General features: G+C 35.4%; 1 protein-coding gene across 5 annotated transcripts in view; it reads left to right on the forward strand.

Annotated features, from left to right (window-relative positions):
* DPYD (dihydropyrimidine dehydrogenase) overlaps positions 1 to 26,817 on the forward strand; it is an 881,134-nt gene that overhangs the window by 380,373 nt on the left and 473,944 nt on the right. For all 5 annotated transcript variants that reach the window (XM_033199100.1, XM_033199098.1, XM_033199103.1 and 2 more), the window contains one exon: positions 14,951 to 15,135. In XM_033199100.1, the coding sequence (XP_033054991.1) occupies positions 14,951 to 15,135 (185 nt within the window). The remainder of the gene's footprint in view (positions 1 to 14,950; positions 15,136 to 26,817) is intronic.

Genomic DNA, 26,817 nt, shown 5'->3' on the forward strand with positions numbered 1-26,817 from the left:
AAATAAGAAAGAGCTCTTTGTCTTGAATGAGGTAATTCTAGCGGGTGTTAGAGCTTCCCTCTCTCTGCTTGGATTTTGCACCATTTGTAATAATCTTCAAATAGTTGGGGGCTAGAAAATAAGCAACCACATTTTGAGATGGTTCATATTAGTTGGCAAATGCATTTTCTAAATTTGGTTCCTGAATTAGGTAGAGTTATTCAGTCACAGGGTATGATCCCACACAGTATATGCCGTTATGAGAAGCTGGCCCAGTAACATTTTCAGTATAAGGGGAGAAAGAGAACCTATGCTCAAATGGGCAGCTCTCAAGTTATAGGTTTGACCAGGGTGGATTATATACACCTCATTTCTTCTTCCAGATTCACTAATTTGAATTCTATTTTAGCGTTTTGGAGAGAGGCGAGAAAGGTGCAATGCAACACCCTGAATGTTATACAAATGATTGTTTCTTTACATGGAAGGCAGCATCAGGAGTGTGGAACTACACAGTGTCGGTAATTTTGAGAAAGATGGCCTGGAATTAAGAAAGACTAGTTAAATGATTAAAATAATTGTTTTCAGTAGTTACCATGACTAAGTTAGAGGAAGTGGAAATACAGGAGAAAATTCAGAATCAAGATATATTTCTTAAGTAGAATAGTCAGGATTTGGTTATCTGCTTGATAAAGGGATTGGATGTGAGGTAGGTAGCTGGGAGGTAAACAGGTGTTTATAGTGCTGACAACTCACAAATGTAGCAGATAGAAGAGATATGAGTGAAAGGGTGGTGTGTTGAATTTGGATTTGCTGTTGAACAACTGAAGCAGGGGACTAGAACTAAGGAAATAGAGAATGACTGAAAACAGTCATTAACTATTACTAGACTATTAACTATTACATTAACTATTACTATAACTATTACTTCGTTCTATTAACTAGAACTAAGGAAACAGAATGACTAAAATTGGAATTTATTATACATCATCTTCCTGTCTTTTCACTGCTATATCTTAATGCCTACAACAGGAGCTATTCATTGATTTAATTAATGAATGAAAGGTGTTATAGCCTATCATTTAAATAACAGCTTCTTAAAAGTGTGATAAAAGAGTATATGTGGCATCTATTCTGGAAATCCAGAAGCCTCTCATATTCCATAATATGAAGAGAAAAAAAGTCAGCTTTTGTTACTGTTGATTTTCTGATGGTAAATATTTTAAGGAGGTTATGACATCAAGGGATGGTTTTATTCCATGGTACTCTCTCTACCTCCCGTCCACTTTTTACTAATACACATAGTTCCTCATGTGCTGCCGTGTTATTTTAAAATGTCTGAATAATAACATGGATAGATCCTTTGTATCGATTGCCAAATGATGAAAATGAACTATTTTTGTCTTCTTTGTACATTGCCTTGCTTTTAATTATATTTTGGGCAAGAAGAATTCTCAGGAACCTAATTGGAACACTGTACATGTTTCAAAAATTGTTCTTATTATCAGAAATATTTTTCTTTGGTTGAAAGATTAATCATCTTTCTATTATGAAATATACTGTGCAGGGTGAGGATGAAGTAGTGGAATCTAATGTAAGTACTAGCATTTCTGCAGAATAACTATCCAAAGTAATGGAATCCTTGCACAGTTTTTCTTTGGAATTATTTTAAAAGGGTGGAGGTGATGAGGAGGGAGGTCAAACTGATAACAGTGTTGAAAGTGATTTGGAATCAACATCACATCACTTACAACTGCCTTAGATATCCATTTGAAGCACAACATGATATTTCTGTAATTATTTTACTTTCCTCTAATAACTGCATAGGAATAGGTTTGTTTCCCCAGTGAATAGCTCTGTTCAGAGCCTTTCCTTATCTTTATTTTCCAGGTTTCACTAGTGGTTGATATCATATACATTCTTACAGGGAGACAGTGGATAAATCAGTGGTTTTCCCTCAAATCAAAGATTACATATAAGAAGTAGAGCAGTGGCATGTAACAAGTTTTGTTAGGGAAAGAAGGTAGAAAATGGAAACAAAAATCACGTAATTGTTTCAGAGAACAGAAATCATAAAACATAGCCAATGGTTTTGAACATACAGTGAGTGTAATAGATGTATTTAATGTAATAGGTACAGACAGTGTAATAGATAAATTGAGCTTTATGGACCACAGCCTATAATATTTTTCTTTTAAATACTAGTTAGCTTATAGTATACTAAAAGGTTATTCTGAAACCTAATATGTTGGTGAAATGTTAAACTAAACTAAGCCGCTCTGAGATGTAAAATCAAGATGTAAGATTTAATTAAATTATAAAATGATAATATAAATTATACTAAGGTTCTTAATGATATGTATTTTGTATTGCAGAATGAGATTATTATTGTTAATTACTTTGCATTTGTGTTCTTGGCTCAAAGCACAATATAAATAGGACAACATCCCTATCTAAAATACTCTGGTTAAATTAGACATTTGGCCGGGTATGGTGGCTCACGACTGTAATCCCAGAACTTTGGGAGGCCGAGACGGGTGGATCACTTGAGGTCAGGTGTTTGAGACCAACCTGGTCAGTCAACATGGTGAAACCCCATCTCTACTGAAAAAACAAAAAGTAGCCCAGCGTAGTGGTGTGCGCCTGCAATCCCAGCTACTTGGGGGACTGAGGCAGGAGAATCACTTGAACCCAGGAGGCGGAGGTTGCAGTGAGCCAAGATCATGCCATTGCACTCTGGCCTGGGCAACAGAGTGACTCTGTCTCAAAAGAAGAAGACATTGACCTGCATGCATGCTATTGTATAAATTGGAAAATTACATTAAATCTTATTTAATATGTACTCCCAAAATACGGAAGCTACTCAGTTCAAATGTAATATACTGCCATTGTTGGAGGAGGAAACTGGTATTCATGTTAACATCCATTTGAGGATCCTGCCCAACAGTATGTGGATTAATGCTATCTGGTGCTAACCTTTTTTTCCCCTTTAACAACCATACTTGTTACATTTTGTAATTCCGAAGCTCTTTAAAGTGTTTTTAAGACTTACCCGGCCGGGCGCGGTGGCTCAAGCCTGTAATCCCAGCACTTTGGGAGGCCGAGACGGGCGGATCGCGAAGTCAGGAGATCGAGACCTTCCTGGCTAACACGGTGAAACCCCGTCTCTACTAAAAATACAAAAACTAGCCGGGCGAGGTGGCGGCGCCTGTAGTCCCAGCTACTCGGGAGGCTGAGGCAGGAGAATGGCGTAAACCCGGGAGGCGGAGCTTGCAGTGAGCTGAGATCCGGCCACTGCACTCCAGTCCGGGCAACAGAGCGAGACTCCGCCTCAAAAAAAAAAAAAAGACTTACCTAACCATTTTTTCCATACAAGTATGTGAAAGAATGACAAGCATATTATATAGTATGTGTTTGCCAAATATCCAGTGATCTTCCAAGCCCTCCTCAAAGTGTATTTACAGTTCGTTTGGTTTAACGTGACCAGCGTTTCTCCCTATATTTGCATACTGTTGCCAAATGAACTTTACATCACCTGTCTCATCACATTACTCTCATACTTTGGAATCTAAAACTGTTCTTCCCTGATGGTGGGATTAAAACCAAATGCTTCAATTTAATTTTGACATCCTTCTAATCTGCCCTCCTACATACTTGTGGGATGTTACTTCCCATTCTTTCATTCTGTATTTATTATATGTGTTTTGTATTAATTATACAAGATTCTTTTAGGTTCTCTAAAGTTCACAAAAATAAGTACATTGTCCCCATCTGCAGGAGCTTGCAGTCTAATAAAGGAGGAAAGATGCATGCAAATGAAGTTACCTTTTGTTAGAAAGTGACTCAGGAGAAACAGATAAATTGCTGGTGTAACATACAGGGTAGAGAGATGATGTCCAGCAGCAAGAATTAAAAGGTTTTATGGAGGCAGTGACATTTGTAATAGTTGAGGATTGGGTAGGAATTAGGAGAACAGAGACAGGGATTGAAAGCACATTCCAGTTATAGTTAAACAGGCTGGATAAGTACATGGGGGAGTTTCTTTGTCTAGATTATAAGGTATATAAGAAATAATAGAGTAAAGGTGGAAAAACATATCATTGCTAATTCATGAAATGTTTTTAGTGTTTAGCTATTTGAATTTTATTCCAGAATTGTGGTCCTGGAAATCTAAAGAGGCATGTAGATTAAATATGTTTCCTACATACACATAGGGACCATGTAGTTAAATATGCTTCTCCTTTTTGATTCTTGCTCTTCTATTTCACTCTGTATATCTTATATATTCTAAAGTATACTGACAGTACCACTGCAGGGTACTTTATTTATATTTTAACCCAAAGATCCAGCACAGTCCTTAACTCAATAAATATTCACCAAATGGATGAATGAGTGAAGAGATGAATAAATGGTTGAATGAAAAGAATGAAGTGACTTATTCTAAATGTCTGCACTGAAAATTAACAGTAAGGTCAAAAGCATATGAAAGTGTTGTATTCGTGAGGTGTCTTGAAGGCCAGCCAGCCCTCCTTCTGTTGAGGGAAATGGTCAGACGCTGGACGTTTTCACTTTGCATTGAGAATGGTTTCCTAAGACTGGTCATCCTGCTTCTACTCTCACTTCCATATAATCCTACCAGAATGAGCTTCTAAACCGATATTATTTAGTTTAATATTTTTGTTCTAAACCCACCAATGCTGTCCTATTTTATTGTGATAGACTTCTTACCACAGTTTATAACACGCTCATTGGTTTGGCCCCTATTTCTCAGACTTCTTCTCTTGTCTTCCTTGCTTTCCTTAACCCACATAAAACCTTCCTTCAACTCCTCATGTGCTATAACTGCATCTCATCCTTAATACCCTTGCCACCTTTCCCGCTTCTTGGAATAATCTGCCTCTACGTCATAACGTGACTGGTTTATTCTTATCCTTTATGTATCAGAGGCACTCTCTGACCCTTCATAATTGCTATGATCTAAAGCACCCCTTCTGCTTCTCACCTCCCTTATCTTATACTAGTCTCTTTCATGTAACCCTATTCATAACCATTTTCACTATCATATAGTTCACTTACTTATTTACTTTTCATTTTTTGTCTTCTACCAGATGAAATTTACAACACACAAGGATGGGTCTCTTATCTGTGGTTTACTACAGTGCCTACACCAGGATTTAATACATGAGGGATCAAAAAAAGTTTTTTTTTTTTTTTTTTTTTTTTTTGCTAATTGAATGAATGAAGGCAAGGTAATGACTTGCTTTTTTTCCTATTAAAAATTACCAAACCCATAGGAAGAATAGCCTGTATACACAGTCTTATGTCTTTGCCAGATACTTTATCCTTAACCCCTTTCAGAATTCTGTTTTTTGCCTTTACCATTTAACTCCAAGAGTCACCTTTTTATGGTTCATTGACCTCCAGGTCATCAATCTATTTACCTACATTATATTTCTTTTGTATTTGATACTTGTTGAAATTACCTCTTTACTTGGCTTGTTTGGCTCAGATATATTTTAATTCTCATGTAACTCCGAGGAATCATTCTCTAGCTTTAGTTCAGGTTATGCTTGCTGACACTTTAAAAATAAGTGGATGATTCTGTTTTCACCTGTTTTTGTATTCTTTCTTTGGCAACTTTACCCAGACTTGTGATTTATTTAATCCCAAGGTACAGTGCCCTCATCTGAGGTCTAGGTGTGTATCTCCAAATGCTTCTGTGGATTTTTCAGGCATTTTCCAACTACATATGTAGTTGATTTCTAGTGAGGTTTAAATCTTAAGGGTGTGACCTTGGTAACTTATCTCAATCTCACATTACTCAACTATAAAATTGAGATATACCTATTTTGTGAGGATTCAAAGAGATGGTATATACAATGCGTAGCCCAGAACCAGCTACATGCTGATGAAAGCACTCAATAAATGTTTTCCATTACTATCAGTTTTATCCCTGTTAGATACGGCCTTTGCCAATGTTGATATTTCTTGAGTACATGATAATACAGCTAGTTCTCTATATAAAGAAACTATACTTTTGAATTGCACATTTACTTATGTACTAAAATTGTTTAAACAAAATTCTACTGTGTGTTTTAAGTTTGCATTGAGTGTGCCTACTGACGATTGACAAGGAAAAAAAAAGCTGTAAGATGGATATCAAAAAATAACATTAATGAGCTGCTAAAGCTAAAATTACAGGAACTTATGAAATTGGTTAAACATAAAAACCATTAAACTGTTTACTGAAGCTTCACAGATATACTGCAGCTAATGAGCATTTCTGCTATTTAAATAAGCCCAAATTGAACACACATTACATGGATACATAATTAGTCATGGCAGTCAGACACACATAGACTTACTTTTAAAGCTCTATTTAGGGAATCTTTTCCATTTGATTTATTTTGTTAATTAAAATATTTTTCAGTGTTCATTTATATTTTAATAATATTATTTTCACAAGTATAATTTACTGCTGGTTTCCTATTTGTTTTTATTTTTCCACTAAATGTAGCAAATGGGGATTTTATATGAAACATTTTTCTTAACCCCTTTCAGTAATTGTTTATATCATTTAATGACATAATTCATCATTTAAAAATTTTGTTCACTGAGAAGTATACATAAAATTTTCAATACCCTTTCTATTTTTTCACTGTATCATAATTATCAAGAAATATTAAGCACCCAAATGTGCAGAGAATTATAATGATTATGGTCCAAATCAGATTAAAGGATGATCTATTCCTTCAAGGAGTTTGCGGTCTTAAATAGATGGTATCATTGAATATAAATAAGCAAATCAAAGTACAGCATTTGGGGATCCAACAGAGAATTTGAAAACAATTCCTATATACTTAACTTCAAGGAGGAGATCTCTTCCAGGTAAAATGAAATCCAATGTTCAAGGAGTTCAGTGTCTTAGAATTATTTCAGAGAAATAAGCAAATCAAGGTGAAGTACTTGGACTGTTTTAATTCTGAATTGGTTTGTTGGTCAGTTTAGGAAATGGAAATGAAATTCCCAATAGAATACAAATAACACAAAAGGAGTTGCTATAGGCTATTATTGACATCTATCTTTTCCATTCAACTCAGGGAGCCTAAGTTTATCCTGAATAGGGTGAGGGAGAATATCAGATCTGTACTTTACCCTGCCTGAATTCTACCAGCTTATTGAAACTGAAAATTATCTAACCATAGCAGTCGGGAAACCAAATAGTTAAACCGATCAAAAGAAATTCAGTATGTGCCCATTCTTTCTCACTGTAGAAACACTTTTTCTCCACACAATGAACTGACTCTCTAATTGTGAAAATAAGACCTAGAAGAAAAATAACTAACACAGAATAATAAGAGTGCTAAATAAATAGAACGGACAAACACTACATTTTTAGACCAAAAAACATATTAGATTCCGCTTATATGCCAATTATATGCTAGATGCTGGGGAAGTAGCTGACTTAAGTATATCATCTGAACTTAGGAGTAGCAGAGGTAAAACAAATAATTGAAATAAAGTCACATAGTGCCTAGTGTAACAGAAAGTCGTTAGTGGTTAATTCACCAGAAAGGGGGGGAAAATATTTCATTGGAAAGGATGCTCTCAAGGCTGAATCTGTGAAGCTAGCCAAGACTAGAATTCTTTGCTATTCCTATCTTCATTTTAGTTACTCCCATGATCCCCAGTGCTGAATTTTAAGAGACTGTAGTGAGTCTATTTATTCTGACTTTCTCTTGCCCCTGCACCCAAAGTCAGAAGCAGCAGGACTTTGGAGACAGAAATAATTGGATTCAGATACTGCCTCTGCTACCTCTTGGCTTTATTGAGGATGATAATATCCACCTTCAAGGGTTCTTTTGTGATCTAATAAGATATTCTATGGAAATATCCAGCAGTGTGCCTGCCATGTACTAGAGATCCATAAGTGCTGATTGATTATTTTTTGTAACGTTGTTCTTTAGTTGACAGTGACGTTAATGGAATGTAAGAAGTAACCAGGATAAAATTTTCATTGGATGGATTGGCACAACATGTTAACTGATTGAATGTTGAGATATTTGAAAACAAGATTCAAGGATTATACTAAGATTTGTAAGTTCTATTTTTAGTTTTGAAGAAGGGAATTGGGGCCTGATGCGATGGCTCATGCCTGTAATTCCAGCACCTCGGGAGGCTGAGGCTGGCATATCACTTGAGGTCAGGAGTGGTACTGGCCAACCTGGTAAAACCCCGTCTCTACTGAAAATACAAAAATTAGCTGAGCGTGGTGGCAAGCACCTATCCCAGCTACTTGGGAGACTGAGGCACAAGAATCACTTGAACCTGGGAGGTAGAGGTTGCAATGAGTGGAGGTCATGCCACTGTACTATAGACTGGGCCACAGAGCAAGACTCCTTCTCAAAAAAAAGAAAGAAAGAAAGAAAGAAGAAAGAAAGAAAAGAAAAGAAAAGAAAAAAAGGGAATAGGAAAAAGCAATCATGATGATTAAAAACTCATCGTGAGGACAGGTGGAAAAGCAGAAAGTATGATGTCATGGAAGCAAAGCTAAAAGACTTTCATGAGGAGGAAGTGGTTATCTGTTGAATTTTGCTGAGAAATCAAGGAACACAAGAGGGAGGAACATTAGGTGCCTGTCCAACTTGGCCTTTGCATGACCCTGAGACTAAGGACCTCCTTAAATTTTGTTCTTTGGCTGCCTCACTCACCTCACCCTATTTCAGGCACTGAAGCGAGATGATCACTGGGAAGAATCACTGAACTTGGCAACCTGGAACCAATTAATCATCTCAGTGAAAAAAGTTTTAGTGAAGCTTTGGAGGCAAATGCAGATCTGGAATGGTTTTAAATTGGGAGGTACTACTGTACATGTATGTACCTACATATGGGAAACCTCTAATTTGCAGAGAGTGGCTGCTAATGGAGAAGAGAGTGGATATAGCATATGGGGGCAAAATCCCTACCAGGTAAGAGGAGAGGATTCTTAGGCCCATGTGGAGAGACTGGTTTCTGATAGGAGGGAGAATTCCTTGATGGTATTAAAAAGGAAGAGAGAGAGTAAATGTATAGATCCACTAGGTTTGTAGTTTTGCTGATGGGAAGACAAGAGAATTCCCATGTGATAGCTTTTATATTCTCTGTGAAATGTGGGACAAGGTCTTCTCCTGACATTGGGGCAAGAGAAAGGAGTCAGGTCTGTAGAAGGTGTGAGGAGTGAAGCAGAGGTAAGACTGGTGCTCACAATGAGTAGAGCAGGTGAAAAAGTAAGGTCACCAATAATAAATCATGAGATGGGAAGGCCCAGAGGAAGCATGTCAACTGAGTTTTGGATGCGATGATTTGGAAGGGACATTAGAGCATTAAGTTATAATCTTAAACAGGCATCCAGAAGTTCCAGAATAAAAGGAAGAGCTCAAGGGAGAGTTTGAGGCCATCTTTATAGAGATGAAATTGAAGGCCCTAAATGACTATGATTTCTGACAGAGAAAGTGCAGTGGACTGAATATTTGAGAGCTGAGAAGAGGAAAATGAAGAGGTGAGGAAGGGCTAGAGCCCAAGAAGAACCGTTTAAAGGTAAGCAGAGCCAGGGTAGAAGAGCATTCTGCAAATCAGAGAAGGAGATCAAATTAATGTCATTCAACTGTTAGATGCTACAGAAAGGCAAAAGGGCTGAAGACTAAGGTCACAGAATTTGGTGACCGTGGAGACCATACTTTCATTTGAGGAATAATTTGGTGGTTAGACAAGTAAGCAGTCCAAGTATATGACTCTGAGAAATTGGGTAAAGGAAGATATAAGGATGTCAGTGAAAAAAGATAACCATGTCAAAAACAAAGTTTTTTTTTTAAATAGGAGAGGAGAAAATGACAAATACAATCTACTAAAAAGAGTAAGAGACAGTATTTGAGGACCTGGAGGAGCAGGAAGGTGCAGAATCAAGGTTACCTTTTGAGAGACTGGCAGAAGGAAAACGATGAATCTTCATTGTGGAGAGCATGCTGATTAAAGTACTGAGAGGTGGAAGGGAGATGTGAAGACAGAGCTCAAGCCATCCAGACTTGATATTCTTAGTTGGAGGCATTCTCTGGTTCTGGCCCTTCCTTACCCCAGGTTATTCTATTTAAACAGAACTCTGATATCCTGGCCTTGTAGTTAGAATTTATTTGATCTTGCTGAGATTTTGCTTTCAGCACTGAATTACTGAGATTACTGCCTCAGCTCGCCTTTTAGTTTCATTGTGCTTTGGTCCTACTCAGTAATAGGTTATGTAAAAATTAAACAACAAGGACATAGGTGAATTCATCTATGTTTTCAAGGTATCATTTTATTGTAAGTGTTGAAAGTTTTTATTCTCCCCATTGTTTTATAACACACCAAACTCTCCAAAGAATACTAATAATCCTTTTTCATTATGATATCTGTTGTATTGTTTTATTGTGTATGGAGAATTAATTTATATTTGTGTACTAAAGTATAACATTCTTGACATCTTTTTATAAACACTGAGAAATATACTTGTCATATGCTTGTGGGTTTCTCTTTTACATATATGACAGCACAGCTACATCAGTTTAATTGACCTTGGCAATCTGCATCTGCCAGTGATGTGTCCCTGAGGGACAGTTTCTGCAATTTTAAGCTGTGGCTTATTGAAGAACTTCTGTGTCACAATACCATTAAGTCTGTATAAAAAATCATTTCATGCATAACATTAAATTGACTAAAAGTTCCAATTTCAAAACCATTTCTTGTTATAAAGCTACCTCAGAGTGTCTTTGTTTTTTAAATAAGCTCATTTGAACATAGTAGTAATTAAAGCAGAAATTAACATAAATCTTGAATGTTTGGTATGAATTAAGGACGTTTTCATTCTTTATAAAGACTGCATAAAATTCCAGGCACCATGTCATTTAACAAATTTCTCTCCCAATTGAAGAATAATATAGACTGTGAATAAGCATGTTTTGGGATTCTTTTTCAAGTTCTTTTTCTGTTCAACTATGGAGCTCCTGGGACATATGCCACAGTCTCCATCAAGAAGCAATCTCATGGAAATCTGTGAGAAAACTGTGCATGAACATAACAGAAAATCCCCCTCCCCATTTTATAAACAAGAAAGGAATAATACAATCCTTCTATTAATATTCATTTAACACTTCAGAGGAAATGGCAAGCAGTTATTTGGTTTGCAAATGTAAATATACATTTTTCATCCACTTATGCTTTCACTCCTTCCAAGCTGGGTAAAGACAGAACAGAAGATTTGCTTCTGAGATTTATTTTTATTGTATTCCAAGTTAAATGTATCAGCAGAGATGTAAAAGAGCTGTGGGGAGTTCATAGAAGAACAGTTACGATGAGGATGATAGTCTTCTTCATAAGGAGCAACTAAATAAATGAATTCCTTTCTGAGAAATTACGAATAACATGCACGTGGATTTTTTCACTGAATCCTTGATTTTAGTTCTAAGCTTAAAAAATGATTAAATAATTAAAATAATCGCTATATTTTAAAATAATTGTTGAAATTAGGAAAAGTATTTAGCTCCATAATCAGATTTAACAACGTTTCAGTAAATTCATATATAGTATGAATCATATATGAATATTACGTTTGCTTAAATAGAGTCTACTGTATGTACAAGGAAATGATCCTAACCATTTGATGTTCAGTCATTCTTGGTCATACAGTCATTCTTGGTGCTTGTGATACAGTCATTCTTGGTGCTTAGTGCTACTTAAAGAAAACATTTCTGACCTGCTGTAGCATTGCTTATATTTATAAAAGTTGTCCATGTTCTACTTTCTTAGTGATCTTTTTGTAGATATTTGATGAGCCAAATATTGGGCATTAAAATATATACAGATGATCTCTATTTTGATTGATGTTAGTAACCACAGCTCATAACCAGCTGTGTGATCTCTTGGTTTTTCTTTTTATTTCTTGAATGAAATTAGGAACATGTTAAACTTGAAGGTCTCCAAAATAAGCAGGAGGAAATTTGGTAGTTAATTTTCAAAAGGAGGCCGAGATGATTTTTAATATGAAAGAAGATCCTTTCTCTATTTTAGAATAGAATATCAAAGAATTGTTTGATTTTTAATGAGATTAGCTGGATATTACAAATGATAAAATAATTAAAACAGTTGATATTCAGGTTTAAGACTTCAAAGGGTAAATATATATTGAGGAAAGAAAGCTTATTTTTAGAAGTATCCATGAGTATTATGAATGATTAGGGACACATAATAACACAATGCATATACAATAGAAATGCCCGTGAACAGAAGAGTGCTTTTAAATTCACAAATAAATGCCCCTAGGGTGGCTTATGATATTGGTGCTAAATATTTTAAGACATGCAAAGTTACTTATGAAACTCAGAGTAACATTTCCTGACTACTTATTAACCGAGTTTGTGACAGGTGGATTGTTAAAGTGAATTGTTCTATGTACATTTTTTGCATCCTAAAATATGGTAAAGCACATTCTTCAAGAACTTCAATTTGTGAAGCATTTATTCAGCGCCTCCTGTGTACAATTCACTGTGCTCAAGTGAAGATTCAAATGCTATGAGGCCTGAAGCTTATGCAATTTGAGGGCTCTTCTTTAAGAAAAGGAAAATTTAGAGATTTGAAATTAGGCACAGGGCTTTGAAAGAGTCCCATGCAAGTGAGGGATCCTACTTAAGCTTCAGTAACTTCACGATAAAGTTATCCCTTCACATCTGTGGGGGCTTGGTTCCGGGATCCCCCATGGATACCAAAATCCATCTGTGCTCTCCAGTCTGTTACAGAAAATGGTGTATTATTTGCATATAATCTACATATATCCTCCCATATACTTTAAATCATCTTTGGATTACTTATGGTATATCTAATACAATGTAAATGCTGTATATATAGTTGATATACTATATTGTTTAGGGAATAATGGAAAGAAAAAAGTATGTACATGTTCAGTACAGACATAAACATTCTATTTTTTTCCCAAATATTTTCAATGCACAGTGGATTGAATCCACAGATGTGAACCCATAGATACAGAGGGCCGACTGTAAATGTATCTTTGACTCTAATTGATGTTGTGGGACTCAGAGATAACTAAGGAATTATTCCTATCCTGCTCAAGCTTAGAGTGAAATCTGTACTTTAAAAAAAAAAAAAAAAAGCTTTGATCTCCCAGTGATAAAATTTTGAATTTCTGATCTTTTTAATAATTGTCTTTATTTCATATCTCTTGTAGCCCAAAGTTTTGGAAACATAAGGTCATTTCTGATAGACCAGAATTCATTTTTACCCCTTGCTGCTATTTATAAAGCTCATTACATACATCATTCAATGATGGTGTGTTACAGTTGCCATTATTAAAATAGATTGAATTGATGAGCCATACTCACTATTGACTTTCTTGCAACTCAAGTAACTGTCAACAGATGATAGTGATGATCTGTTATGCAATGGGGAACAAATGATAAAGGTCTCTTTTCATGTGACCTTTAAAAACATTAGAAAAATTTCCTCAAAATGCCATTCTGCTTTGAAAGTAATTGCATGAATATTTAATTTTCCTCTCAATGAAAGATGAAAAAACAAATAGAAACAGTAGAAGATTTTAAAATGAAAACCTGAGTATGATATCATTGACCCATCTACTCATTCATTCATTCATCCATCAATCCAATTGAGTGTCCTCTGCTCCAAGAACTGTAGTGTGCTCTGTGAAACAGGCAAGCAGTGTGGACACATTCCTGTTCTCAGGGAACCTGTGGTCTTGTGAGAAAAACACAATCAACAGTAATCCCTCAATAATTTTCTACAACTCTAACATTCTTTAAATAGAAAGCTATAAATATATATCAATGTTTATTTTATTTCTTTTTTTTTCTCTATTTTACTCAGAAGAAACTGGTTTTAGGTGTCAAAATAACATTTTTTATATTTGGCTATTTTGCCTTATACTTGATTCATAAATCATTTCAACAACTAACTTTTCTGTTCCAAAATCTACCAAGCTCTCCTCCTTTACTTTAATTTGTGATTAAATTTTCTCTTTTGAGTTGGAGTAAAGAATAAGGCCCTTAATCTGAGATGCTTTGCTTAAAAATTATGACATCATTACCTGGAGAGAACATTTTATCCTAAACACTGGCTTACTCTTGTTCAACCCTTTCTCTAAATTGCATCCATTGATCTCTTCCAAATGCCAGTATTATGCTTTCAAAATATTCATTAGATATTTTTCTTAAAGAAGCACAACCTCATTCCTCTTCCATGACTCTTAAATTCAATGGAATGCAGCATATTTAGCAAATAATTGCGAAACTACTTTACAGAGCAACTTCCACAAGGAATTAATGTTAATGTTTGCATTTGTTGCTTTCAACAAAACAAAGCAGAAATTGCTGGCTAAATGTAACTATATACTAGATCTATTAAATTGCTTAATAGTACGTGCAAATAATTTAACGAAAATGTTAAATATTTTGTCTCATTTTGCTTTATAAAATGTTTTGTTGTAAAAGGGAGATTAGCTATTGACCTGAATTCATGATGTAACTTTCAAAAGTGACACACATGAACAAGTTTGGGATGATATGAGTAGTAACAGATCTGTAAAAATGATGGCTATGAATAAAGTTTTAGAAAATGTATTTTGTATGTATTTAAAAGGTTGTACTTTCCTTCTTTATAGATCCATACTTCGTAGACATAAATGTCTGCTCTGAAACATTGACCAAATCTGTAGTCTTTAATTCCTGTATGTGAGGTGTAAAGTTAAGTCAGTGCACTTCAAATGTGTTGTTAATGCCAATGTTTTGTTAGCTTTTCATTTTTACAGTTTACTAAAAACTGTTGTTTGAATCCCTGGAATAATAATTAAACCATATTTTTTCTTAATTTTAAAATTATTGTTTTGGAATTGTCTGTTGATTAGTCATTGTCTATTGTTTTTCACTTTTTTTTCCAGTAAAAGAAGCCTTGAGCCCTATAAAATTTAACAGATGGGGTCTCCCAGAAGTAGATCCAGAAACTATGCAAACTAGTGAACCATGGGTGTTTGCAGGTGGCGATGTCGTTGGTTTGGCTAACACTACAGTGGAATCAGTGAATGATGGAAAACAAGCTTCTTGGTACATTCACAAATATATACAGGTAGGCATTTTTCATCATTTCCACTTAATTCTTTTCCAGTGGATAAATACTTCATTTATTTTTGATACTTATCTATAAGGGCATTTCTATATGGCATATATAAAATATATCACATACATACTTACTTCGATAAAAATTTTAAAATGTAGACTAGGTAGTAGAACTGTTTAGTTGAAAATCAGGCCAGGTGTGCCACCTAACGCCTATAATCCTAACAATTTAGGAGGCTGAGGCGGGAGGATGCTTGAACCCAGGAGTTCAAGATCAGCCTGGGTAACATAGTAAGATCCCATCTCTACAAAAAATAAAAAAATTAGATGGGCATGGTGCCATATGCCTGTGGTCCCAGCTTCTTGGGAAGCTGAGGTGGGAGGATCACTTGAGCCCAGGAGGTCAAAGTTGCAGTAAGCCATGATCGTGCCACTTGCACTTCAACCTGGACAACAGAGATAGACCTTGTCTCAAAAAAAAATAGAAAGAAAGAAAATTTGTTATGCATTCCTACCATTTGAGTACTGTGAAGTTATTAGTCCTGTTGTGTTCAAAATATTTATTATTGCCTTAAATACATAGATCATACACTTATCAAATCTGATGGTATACAATATTATAGAACATATACTAGAATCTACATTAATTATAATCTTACATAGTCCAAAAATAGTTTGATCTGTTCATTTGGACCCGATAAGGTCCTATCTGTTTTCCAAACTCTATGCACCTAAATGGAAAGAAGACAAACATTTGATGAATTTCAGTTGCAATTCTTATTTTTTTAATTTTATTTAATTATTTACTTATTTTTTTTTAAATTTTTTGAGACAGAGTCTCGCTGTAATGCCCAGGCTGGAGTGCAGTGGCATGATCTTGGCTCACTGCAGCCTCTGCCTCCTGGGTTCAAGCAATTCTCGTGCCTCAGCCCTCGAGTAGCTGGGACCAAACGTGCATGCCACCACACCCGGCTAGTTTTTGTATTTTTAGTAGAGATGGGGTTTCACTACGTTGGCCAAGCTGGTCTCAAACTCCTGACCTCAGGTGATCCGCCCACCTCAGCCTCCCAAAGTGCTGGGATTACAGACATGAGCCACCATGCCCACCCTTCAGTTGTAATTTTTAAAAACAATTTAGTTTTGTGATGAAATACAGAATGTGAAATGATGAGATGTGAAGTTGAGCATACTTTGCCACAGTGACTGTGGTCTTGAGGAAGAAAGGTATCACTGTCAGATCTCAGTAGCTTACTTTCTGACTAAATGCTTTGTGTTCTTTTTGTTCTATGATTTCATTAAATGTAGAATGAAATGTAGAATGAAATCTACAGTTACCTCATTTATGTAAAATGTTCCTGGAAAATTTGCTCTTGTTAATAAAATTTTTATTCTTTCTTTCCTATTCAGGGAAGACTGCTCACACGATGCCTTTTTACCACTCTTGTTTTGGTTCTCTTGTTTGTTTCCCACATGCTAACAAAATTCACTTTATCTTTAATGCTTCCTTTAATTTATTCCTCTTTTCTATGACCATTTTGTCTATTCTAGTTGTCCTTCTCATGTTTGTGTAACTAATGCAGAACGTACTTATTTGCTAGGTAGGGCCTGGACTTGACACTGATTATATCATCTTTTAAAAGTTTGATTCACCTGCCTACTTCCACCTCCTCCTTGGAATCTTTGAGTAGTGTGGGGCTTGGATGGAGAAAAAAAAAAAAAAAAAAAACAAACAAACAAAAAAAACAATTATTTTACCTCCATGTAATGGCAAATAGGAAATTTGAATGGAAATCTGCTGTATACAGAAAGGCGAGAAACAGAACTTTAGGTATAATGAAGAAAATATGCATGTGCTTTAAAAACACATATTGCTAGGAATGACAGTGTTTGAAATATAAAATAAAAGTTGTGCCATGTAAGAGTTTTGGATTTGGCTGAAGGATTCAGACTTGTCAAACTAAGTGTTGAATTACATTTTAAAATGGAGTAGAGACGGAAGGTAGGTAAAAATCTCTGTCAAGTAAAATCAGCATTTCCACCTTCCTGCCAGGGTGTTAGATGCAAAGTGCTAAGCAGCGATAAGGCTAACAAGGTACATATAGACAAAGTGGGATTTTTCTCTCTCCACATTGTCATTAACTTAGTTCTGGTGTCTATCACCTCTCTTGAAATTGCCTCCACTTTCTCTCCTGTCAAATCCAATACCCCTACACTGCAGCCAGAGTCATCTTTCTCAAGTATCAGTTGAATCCTAGTTTAATCCTAAGTGGCATGATCATGGGGGTTATAAACTCTTTAAATGAGATCAGAAAAAAAAATGGCAATGACTTTTCCTCACACTCAAGGTAAAGGCCAAACTCCTTAGCTTTGAGATGCTGATTTGAATGTCCCCAGGTATACCGGAGATTTCTCCTGAATCCGGGCCTTTCCCCAATTCCACCCATTTCCCTCTGGTTGAGTCCTACTTGTCCTTCAGGGTTGGCTTCCTCCTCCTCGTCCAGAGAGTTTGTGACATGAACTTCCTGTGTGCTGCTTGTTTGAAACCTACTTACTGGTCTGTCTCTTCGCAAGCCAGGAACCATGTTTATGTATTGCTGTATTCTCAAAATATTTATCTATTAAATAGAAAAAATATGCAGAAATCATTTATCTTCAGTACATTTAAGGAGGAGTTAAGAAAACTAATGAGTTTGTTATATGATAAGTTCATTAGCACTATAATATTGTTTTCTCACAAATGTAGCATTTGTTAAGAAAAATTTCTGTAATGTCTGCAGTATGTTTCACAGCTCAGGCTTATGACATTTTGTCTTATATTTTACATTAGTTTGTTTTGGGGAAAAATGTAACACTAGATAGCTTATTTTAAAATATGATTTTTATAAACAGATTATAGTATTAATCCTTGCAATTGGGTGTTTAGAAATTCTTTGTAATATGCTTTTTCAGATAAATGTGATTATTTGAAGACATCCATGTTGGGAGAAAGCGAAGGCAATTTCTCTTGAGGAGAGCTTCACTTAAATTTCATTAGTTAATTTGCTCAATTACCACTTATTAAGTAATAGCTGTTGGGCCCAACACTTGACTTTGGTAGAGTACCAAAATGCATAAAAAAGAGTAGTATAATATAGTGGTTATAAATTTGGGCTCTGAACTACAGAGAAGACATCAGATGCAGTTCCAACACTTTCAAATCATGTTGCCTTGGACAGGTTACTTCAGCACTCCAGGGTATGGGGTGAATAAGCAATTATAAATTATTATTATTACTTATAATAATAATTATAGCTGCTGTCCTCTTGGTTCTTGGAGAAGATTATGAGAGAAAGTATGGAAAGCTCTTGGTATAGACCAAGTTTGTGACTATTTGCTGTGCATACCATTGTTGTGGGTTATTAGAAATCATTCACCTTGGGTTGTTAAAATGAGATCAGAAAAAAAAAAGACAAATAGGAAATTTGAATAGAAATCTGATGCATAGAGTCTTAACAGATGAGTATTGAAATAGGATACTTTAGATAATTACAAAAGCATTTTATTTAGCCATTAATTTATTCATCCACATACACCCGTCAATCCAAGTCATCCATGCATGAATTCATTCATTCATTCATTCATTCAAAAATATATTTTAAAAAGTAGTGGATATAAAAGATAGCCCCAAATATTAGATTTAAATTTGCAGTTAAGTATCCTATTGTCTAGTAAAGAAGTGAGTTGTATAATGCAAGCCTAATACAGCATATTTAACACAATAATAAAAAACATAAAGTTACAGAGGTAACCTGGAAGAGACAATGACTGATTCCATCTGAATGTGGATATTAGGATGTGGAATCAGCAAGGGCATCACAAACAACAAGGTACAAATTTTAAAAAGAATAAGAAAAAGTAGAATAATACTGAGTAATTAGACTTGCTAAGGTTTAAAGAAGGCTGCTGGATAAGTTTTTATATGTTGCCCACTCCAAAAGTGGTACCCAGACCAGGGTACATGCTGGCTGAAATTCAGACCAAGCTCCACTAATTAAACAATAAAACCTTTTGTTGTGCTGCTTCTATACCCAGGAAGGAGTTCCTTCCTCGAATTTTCACAAAGATGTTCTTTGCTTGCTCCGTAAGTTCTGCACTGTGCAGGCGCTCCTTTTTATTTCATCAAAAAGCATAGGGGGACTAATGGAAGCTCTGAATATAGAGATTATATAGGAAAAATGAGATAAAGGTCAGTAATTATACAAGGGCTAGACTGCCTAGCCAGGATTTTAATTTGGAGTAGGTAGTGTGGTAGGAATTGTTTACCTATAGAAGTGATAGTGTCAGATCTGGTATTAATGTGAAGAAAAGTATTTTCCAGTTTGTCAGAATTTCCCTTTTTAAGTGTCATTATGTTATAATATTAAATTTACTCTTTTTAAATTACTTGTACTAATAAATAATTCAATATGACTTCACCTTAATTGTTTATAATGTGATATTAGTGGAGTCCAGACGTATTTATTTTCTTCTACCAAATGAATAAGAATTACTGAATATGAAGGGTAATTTTGACAGTGTACCTAAAGAAAGAATTTATAACCGAAAGAATGACTATAGCTAAATGAATTCCTTCATTAGTTTAATTCCTTAATTTCTCTTTTCCTGTGAAACCAAAATTAATAATTTGTTGGTTAATTAGAAAAAGTTAAAATGGGAAATTGTAAAAAGGGTCTATGCATACATTAACCTCATCATTTTATTTTTTTTTTTATTACATGAGAAGCACATGACCAAAGCTTATAATTTTAATTAAAGCATATAGATATTTTCTCCTTTTCCTTTTTCTTTTAACAAAATCCAGGGCCAAGATATTTTTAAATAAAATAACCAGAGGTTTATTATGCATCTTGCCTAAATCTATCTATAACATATTGTCTACCATTTTCATTTTTAAAAGTTGTACAAGACCTTCAAGAATCATACAATGCAGTTTTCCAGATTTTTATGTTTGTCCTGCAGTCATTTCAATTATTTGACCAACACCTAATTTGACAGCAGTACTTTTTAAGTAACTCATTTTTATCATATTCTTTAAGAACTTTCAACTTAGTTTTCGTAGAATCAACCTTCTTTCTTTTTGCAGCCATATAACTAATTAATGGTTGTTTATTTACATTTATAACCAACAGAAACAGGGCGAGAAACATACAACTGACTCTTGATATGTAGACAACTCAACCAGTAAAAGCAGTACGTTCGTAGTGTACAGGGGTGTCCTACTGGTTGTAAAGAATCATCTTTACATCTTTTGTGTCTCATAGGGAGGAAAACAAGGGAAAGAAATAGTCCAGTAAATCTGTCAGATGCAACCAGCTTGGTTAAGAGAGCACGTAGGGGACCTCAGTTTCTTCATTACAAAAGCACCAAATAGAAGGCTGACTTAATATCCAATGTTATTAATTTATAAAAACACATGGTGATATTGTGAAATTTTGGTCTTTACCCTGTTCCCTGGCATACAACTCCTAAAATCTTTGGAATCTCCAAAGTGATGAGTGTGTGTGTGTGTGTGTGTGTGTGTGTGTGTATGCTAATGAGTTGACTGATGGCTGGCAGCCCATAGGTAGCTACAGGATAGGGGCTGGTAACCAGAAGGACTGAGGCAGGATTAGGATTGGAACTTTCAGCCGAGCTCCCCAACCACCAGGGAGAGGAGAGAGGCTGAAGGTTAAATTAATCGGCAGTGGCCAATGATCTAATCAATCATGCCTATGTAATGAACTTTCCATAAAAACCCAAAAGGACTAGGTTCTGAGAACTTGCCAATAGCCAAATATGGGTGACGGGGGTACTTCCAGGAAAGTTAACTAGAACGCTTCCATGTGCCAAGAAGGTGGCACAACCCAGCTCCACAGGTACAGAAGAGTCTGCACTGGGGGCACTTTCAGACCTTGTCCTATGTGTCTCTTCATCTGACTGTTGTGTTTGTATCCTTTAAAATACTCTTTGTAATAAACTAGTGAAAGTTTGGTTTTTGTTTTTTCCCCTGAGTTCTGTAAGCTGCTCTAACCAGTTAATCTAACCCAAAGAGGGAGTTTGGGGAACCCCAGTATAACTGGTTGGTCAGCATCACAGGTGAAATAACCTGGGGCTTGCGATTGGCATTTGAAGTAGTAAGGGGTAGTTCTGGGGACTGAGCTCTCAACCTATAGGAACTGGTGCTATCATCAGGTAGATAGTGTCAGAATTGAGCCAAATTAGAAGACATTCAGCTTGTGTCCACTACAGAACTGATTGCTTGCTTGCCGGTAGGGAGAAATTCCCACACACATGGTGTCAGAAGCGTGTTGTGAGAGTTTAGTAGAGAAACTGAGTTTGTTTTATCCACTCACACAGCGTTCAGAAGGCAGAGCACTTACTTTATTCTAGTATTAGCATATAAACAGATTTGGTTGCAAAAAGTGGAGAGAAAAAGACTATATGGATATCTCATCATGTTATGTCCTGCCACTGAGAGAAAACTTAGAGATAGAACACAAACTAAATTATTCTAAATTATAATCCCAGATCAGAAGCTCATTGTCCCTGCAGTAGTCATGATACTCCTGAGAAGGAGCTCTTATAAACATGGAATATTTTGTCAAATAAAATTGATCTATATAGAAATTATAATCACAAAACTCACTGGTTTGATATATCATTAGAATTATTTTTGCCATGTCATTATTCTTTTGTTAAGAATTGTTTTCAATTCACTATATTTTAGATGCAAACCACAGTATTTATTACCAGTAGTGGAAGGGAATAACTAAATTTACATGTTGCTGCCACAAAAGCAGTTGTAGTAGAAATACGTATATTGAGAGACAAAAAATAAGAGTTATTAGTAGAAAGATAAATACGAATCAGCAGGTTGAGGGAGAAATCCAAATAAAATAATTTGTATAGAGCATCATTTTAAATATAGGTAAGAAATGAAAAGGAAAAGGTCTGTTTTCTTTCAGGTAGGATTCATTCCATGAAAATCAAAATTTAAGGGAAAAAATGCAAAGTGTAAGGAAGGAGGCATCGGGGCATTAAATTTTTAAAAAATTTGAGTACGCATTTCTAAGTGCCTTCAGGAGTCACTGCCTACTTAGTTACGTACAGAATAATTGCAGTTGGATAGTTACAGAATATTGTTTATTGGCAGCCAGCATTTGAAGTCAACTTTCAACAACAATAAAAAAAAACAACAAAAAGTTAATTTTTTCATTGGTTGGCTTAGCTTTAATATTTCTACTACTGTATATACATGATTTTGCCTAAATACGTGTTCCTAAATATTATTCTTTGTTTTCTTTTTTTTTTTTTTTATGAATTGTTCACTTATTTTTTTTTTCTTTATTATACTTTAAGTTTAGGGTACATGTGCATGAGTTTATATCATGTATAACTCCCCAGTGCAATCCCCCTCCTCCCCCTCCCCATGATAGGCCCCAGTGTGTGATGTTCCCTTCCGAGTCCAAGTGATCTCATTGTTCAGTTCCCACCTATGAGTGAGAACATGCGGTGTTTGGTTTTCTGTCTTGTGATAGTTTGCTAAGAATGATGGTTTCCAGCTGCATCCATGTCCCTACAAAGGACGCAAATCATCCTTTTGATGGCTGCATAGTATTCCATGGTGTATATGTGCCACATTTTCTTAATCCAGTCTGTCACAGATGGACATTTGGGTTGATTCCAAGTCTTTGCTATTGTGAATAGTGCCGCAATAAACAAACGTGTGCATGTGTCTTTGTAGTAGAGTATTTATAATCTTTGGGTATATACCCAGTATGGGATGGCTGGGTCATATGTACATCTAGTTCTAGATCCTTGAGGAATCGCCATACTGTTTTCCATAATGGTTGAACTAGTTTACAATCCCACCAACAGTGTAAAAGTGTTCCTATATTCTTCTGTTTTCTTCAGCAAACTTTATCCTTATTAAAATATGCTGTATTCCTGTAGTAAGTATCCATGTTAAGGTGTTTGAAAATGTTTTCACTGTTTCATTTAGGAATCTATATTATGTCTTCCAATTTGTTAGCCCCCTTCTGAAACTAACTTGTGAGGCATACACACAAATAGATACACAAGATACACACAAATATTCTGGAACAATACTGAATCTAAAATACATTCCTTAACCCTGTAAGCTCATGAAGCACAAGTATCTTCAGTTTCTTTCTCTGCAGGGTTTTTTCAGCTTAATGGTAGCTTGTGTGATATAGTATTGAAAGTTATATTGAAGTTCTTTAACAGTTACTGTGATTCTACTCAGGTGCATGTAGTATATGGGTATATTTTGAAATAGGTGTTTATTAGGCTTATCAAAACTATCATAGATGTCTTGCCTTGGTGACCTACTTTTCTACTGCTTACAATTTTTTCTGTGGGTATTTTCTTCTGGCTCGACTGAGGCACAAAAAAAAATCACTAGTGGTTGAGGGAACTAAGTATCTCAGGGGATTGGTAATGAGATACAGAGCCTTTAACCTCTTGGTCACTAGTTCAAATCTGCCCCAGGTCAAGAGTGACAGAAAGTCATTACCATCTGATGGCAGTTCAATAGGCTCTGTGAAACGAATTTGTGATTTCAAGACCTAGTGGAGACAAATTCATGCCATAGACCTGCAGTAGAGTGAGTACAAATGGTAGCTGTGATTTTAGTTCGAAGAGAAATGAGAAGTCCAGTCATTGCTAGATATTCCATCTTCTTTCTGTGAGCTGAGCTTCCTTTGGTGGATTTGTTAATGGAATGGCATGAGAAAACTAGGTTTATGCGGTGATTTGGGGCCGAGAGGTGCACATCCATAGGAATCTTTGTCTGTCATTGTTGCTAATGAGGTACAATTCAGCATCACTAAATTGACTTTTTTTTTTTTTTGAGACATAATTTCGCTCTTGTTGCTCAGGCTGGAGTACAGTGGCACAATCTTGGCTCACTGCAGTCTCCGCCTCCCGGGTTCAAGTGATTCTCCTGCCTCAGCCTCTTGAGTAGCTGGGATTACAGGTGTGCGCCACCATGCCCAGCTAGTTTTGTTGATCAGGCTGGTCTTGAACTTTTAAAAAGTGATTTTAGACTCAGATGATATTGAATTCAAGATTGAAAGTTACATCATTCATGTCTCCCATTTCTTCAATGCCCTCCATGTATATTTTTTAAAGGTTTCATTTTCCTTTTTAATCATAACATTTATTTCATCTAATTTGGACATATGACTGAACATTTAGGGAAGCCTGTTCATTCTTGTTAATCTTTCACTTGAAAAATACTTAGTTAACAAACAAGAACAGACAATTATAAAGACAATGAAAGATATGGAATTCCAAATTGAGTACCATGCAAAAAGATCATTGTGATAAAATCTAATTGAATTGTGTGCATTCATATCAATAAATGAAATTGTTTACCTTCTATTATTTTTTGGGTTGCTATTATGTGAGAAATTTGTCTTTCTGGTGTCTTTAATAAACTGTCATTTTATTAACAATTTCTGATTTGGGGACATTTGAAAGGAATTATCTTTCTGAAGAGGAAAAAAGACATGTTTATACCTGAAAATTTATAAGATGACAGCATTTTAATAATGGCATATTAACTATTTTATTTTATGTTGAGGTCAGTGATTTTCAAAATGAATCCACAATGCTGGATTGTAAGAATTTTAAAGCTACCTTGAATAATGCTTATGATATGGGAAAAAATGTAAAGAATGAAAATAACTCTGCCTCATGTTAAAGATTTCTGCTCTGGACAAAGATGAACAGTTGTTGAAAATATGACAGTCAGGGATTTTAGAAAACAAACTTACAAGAACTTCTCTGTGTTGAAGTCCCTGTTACTTAGAAGACCTTCAGTCCCAACTTTAAATAAAAGACACTTGTTATCATTATCATTGCTTAAAATATCGGTTTAATTCCACATCTTCAAAGGCATTTTTTTTGCCCTGAAATATACCAGTGATTTCTACAATATCTGAAGAACTATGATTTGAGAATTAGAAATTTAAATTGCACAGGCTTAATATTAGAGTATTTCCGTTACCCTTTGCAGGTTTTGAGGCAGCTTATTCGACCTTACAGTCTCACCAGGAAGCTAATGGGAAAGCCTTGCAGCAGTCTTCACAGGAAAGTTTCCAAATGTCAAGTGTCATCTTTCCAGCTGTTAGATGAATGGGTAGCCAAGAGGCATTTATTTGGGTGTGCAGCCCTGTGAAATCTGGGAGAAGCGGTAGAAAAGGCTATAATTTGGTGTTTAGTTTACCAGCATCAGTATAGTTGCAAATCTCCTAGCCAGGCAAAGGATTTCATTTTGTGGTTTAATGATTGACAGCCAGCTGCAGTGTTCTTGCACTTAAAGAATAAAAATGGCTGAAAAAATGGCATCATCGATATGTCATACTAATTTTTGAATCCTCTACTGCTGCAGATAAAAACAATCTTATCAACAGAACTGCCTTCTTCTTCTCTAAACCCCTTTCCAACTGAGAAGAGGTAGGCTTTTGAAATGACAGCTGTATTAAAATCTTGAGACTTATTGAAAAAGTGTCCTTCAGTTTAAGACATATTGCAGACTCTTTAATTCCTGTGTTAAGAGAAGATTGATATAAATCATTGGCCACTGTCAGGTTGAAAAACAATGAATATCAATAAAAAGACAGTTTTAAATCATAATGGATTCAGTTGGAGATAGCGATAGCCTCCAAAAAATAATATTGAAGTATGTCATGGCTAAATGCTGTTTCCATGCTAAGTTTTTCCACTGGGTCAGGATCATAGTGTTGAGATGACTTCAGGTCAGTCTCATTGGGAAACTGAGCCTTTAGACTTAACTAGTACCAGAAATGTATGTGACCTCATCTTTATTTCATGAAATGGCAAGTAGTAAAGTCAGATTTGCTTACAGTTATTGAAAAATGAAGTCGTCTTCAGTTGCTTATAAATAAACATACATTAAACCCTATAGTACTCTCCACATAATTTTCCTCTTTGATAGTACATTCAGGTTAAATTGTGATGTGTTCTTTAGCTAATATTTAAAAATAATTATTATGCCTCAGAGACCTGACACTTTTTCTATTAAAATTTATATTCCTAGTAATGTGAAGCTTTTTGTGTATAAAGGAGAATTTATTTTTTGTAACGTCCATATGTTCTAAAAGGAAGTCAAGGAAAAAATGAGCAATGAGGCTGTACCTAATGGAGCTATCAGAACAAAACTAGTTGGTGATAGAGGAAGAAAATACCATGACTAATAAGTAATTTCAATGCCTTTTATTGACTTTGTATAGGTTCCAAACTTTTATTAAATGGCAATGTTTGACCTGAAAAGTAATTTAAAATGAAATTGTCTCTGTAAAGACAGAATATTTCCTTGCCAGTATACAGTAGATTGCTACTTCAGGCAGAGATAACCAAAGATTAGAATGGGCAGAAAAAAAAAAAAAAAAAACTGAAAAATCTGATCCAATACATAGGAAATCTAACCTTAGTTCATGTTGATGGAGTATGAAAGAAATTAACCACTGCAGTGTCAACTGGTCCAGTTGGACTAGAAGTGTTATGCATCCCATGCCACATTTTCAGCGCTCTAATGCATAGGGCCCTCTGGGTCTAATGACAATGTAGCACAATAAAACAAAACACCCAAAACCTTTGGTTTGCTGTGGAAAATTTAAATACAAAC

Source organism: Trachypithecus francoisi, unplaced genomic scaffold, assembly GCF_009764315.1.
Source record: "Trachypithecus francoisi isolate TF-2019V2 unplaced genomic scaffold, Tfra_2.0 Lachesis_group5, whole genome shotgun sequence".
Taxonomy (NCBI): Eukaryota; Metazoa; Chordata; class Mammalia; order Primates; family Cercopithecidae; genus Trachypithecus; species Trachypithecus francoisi.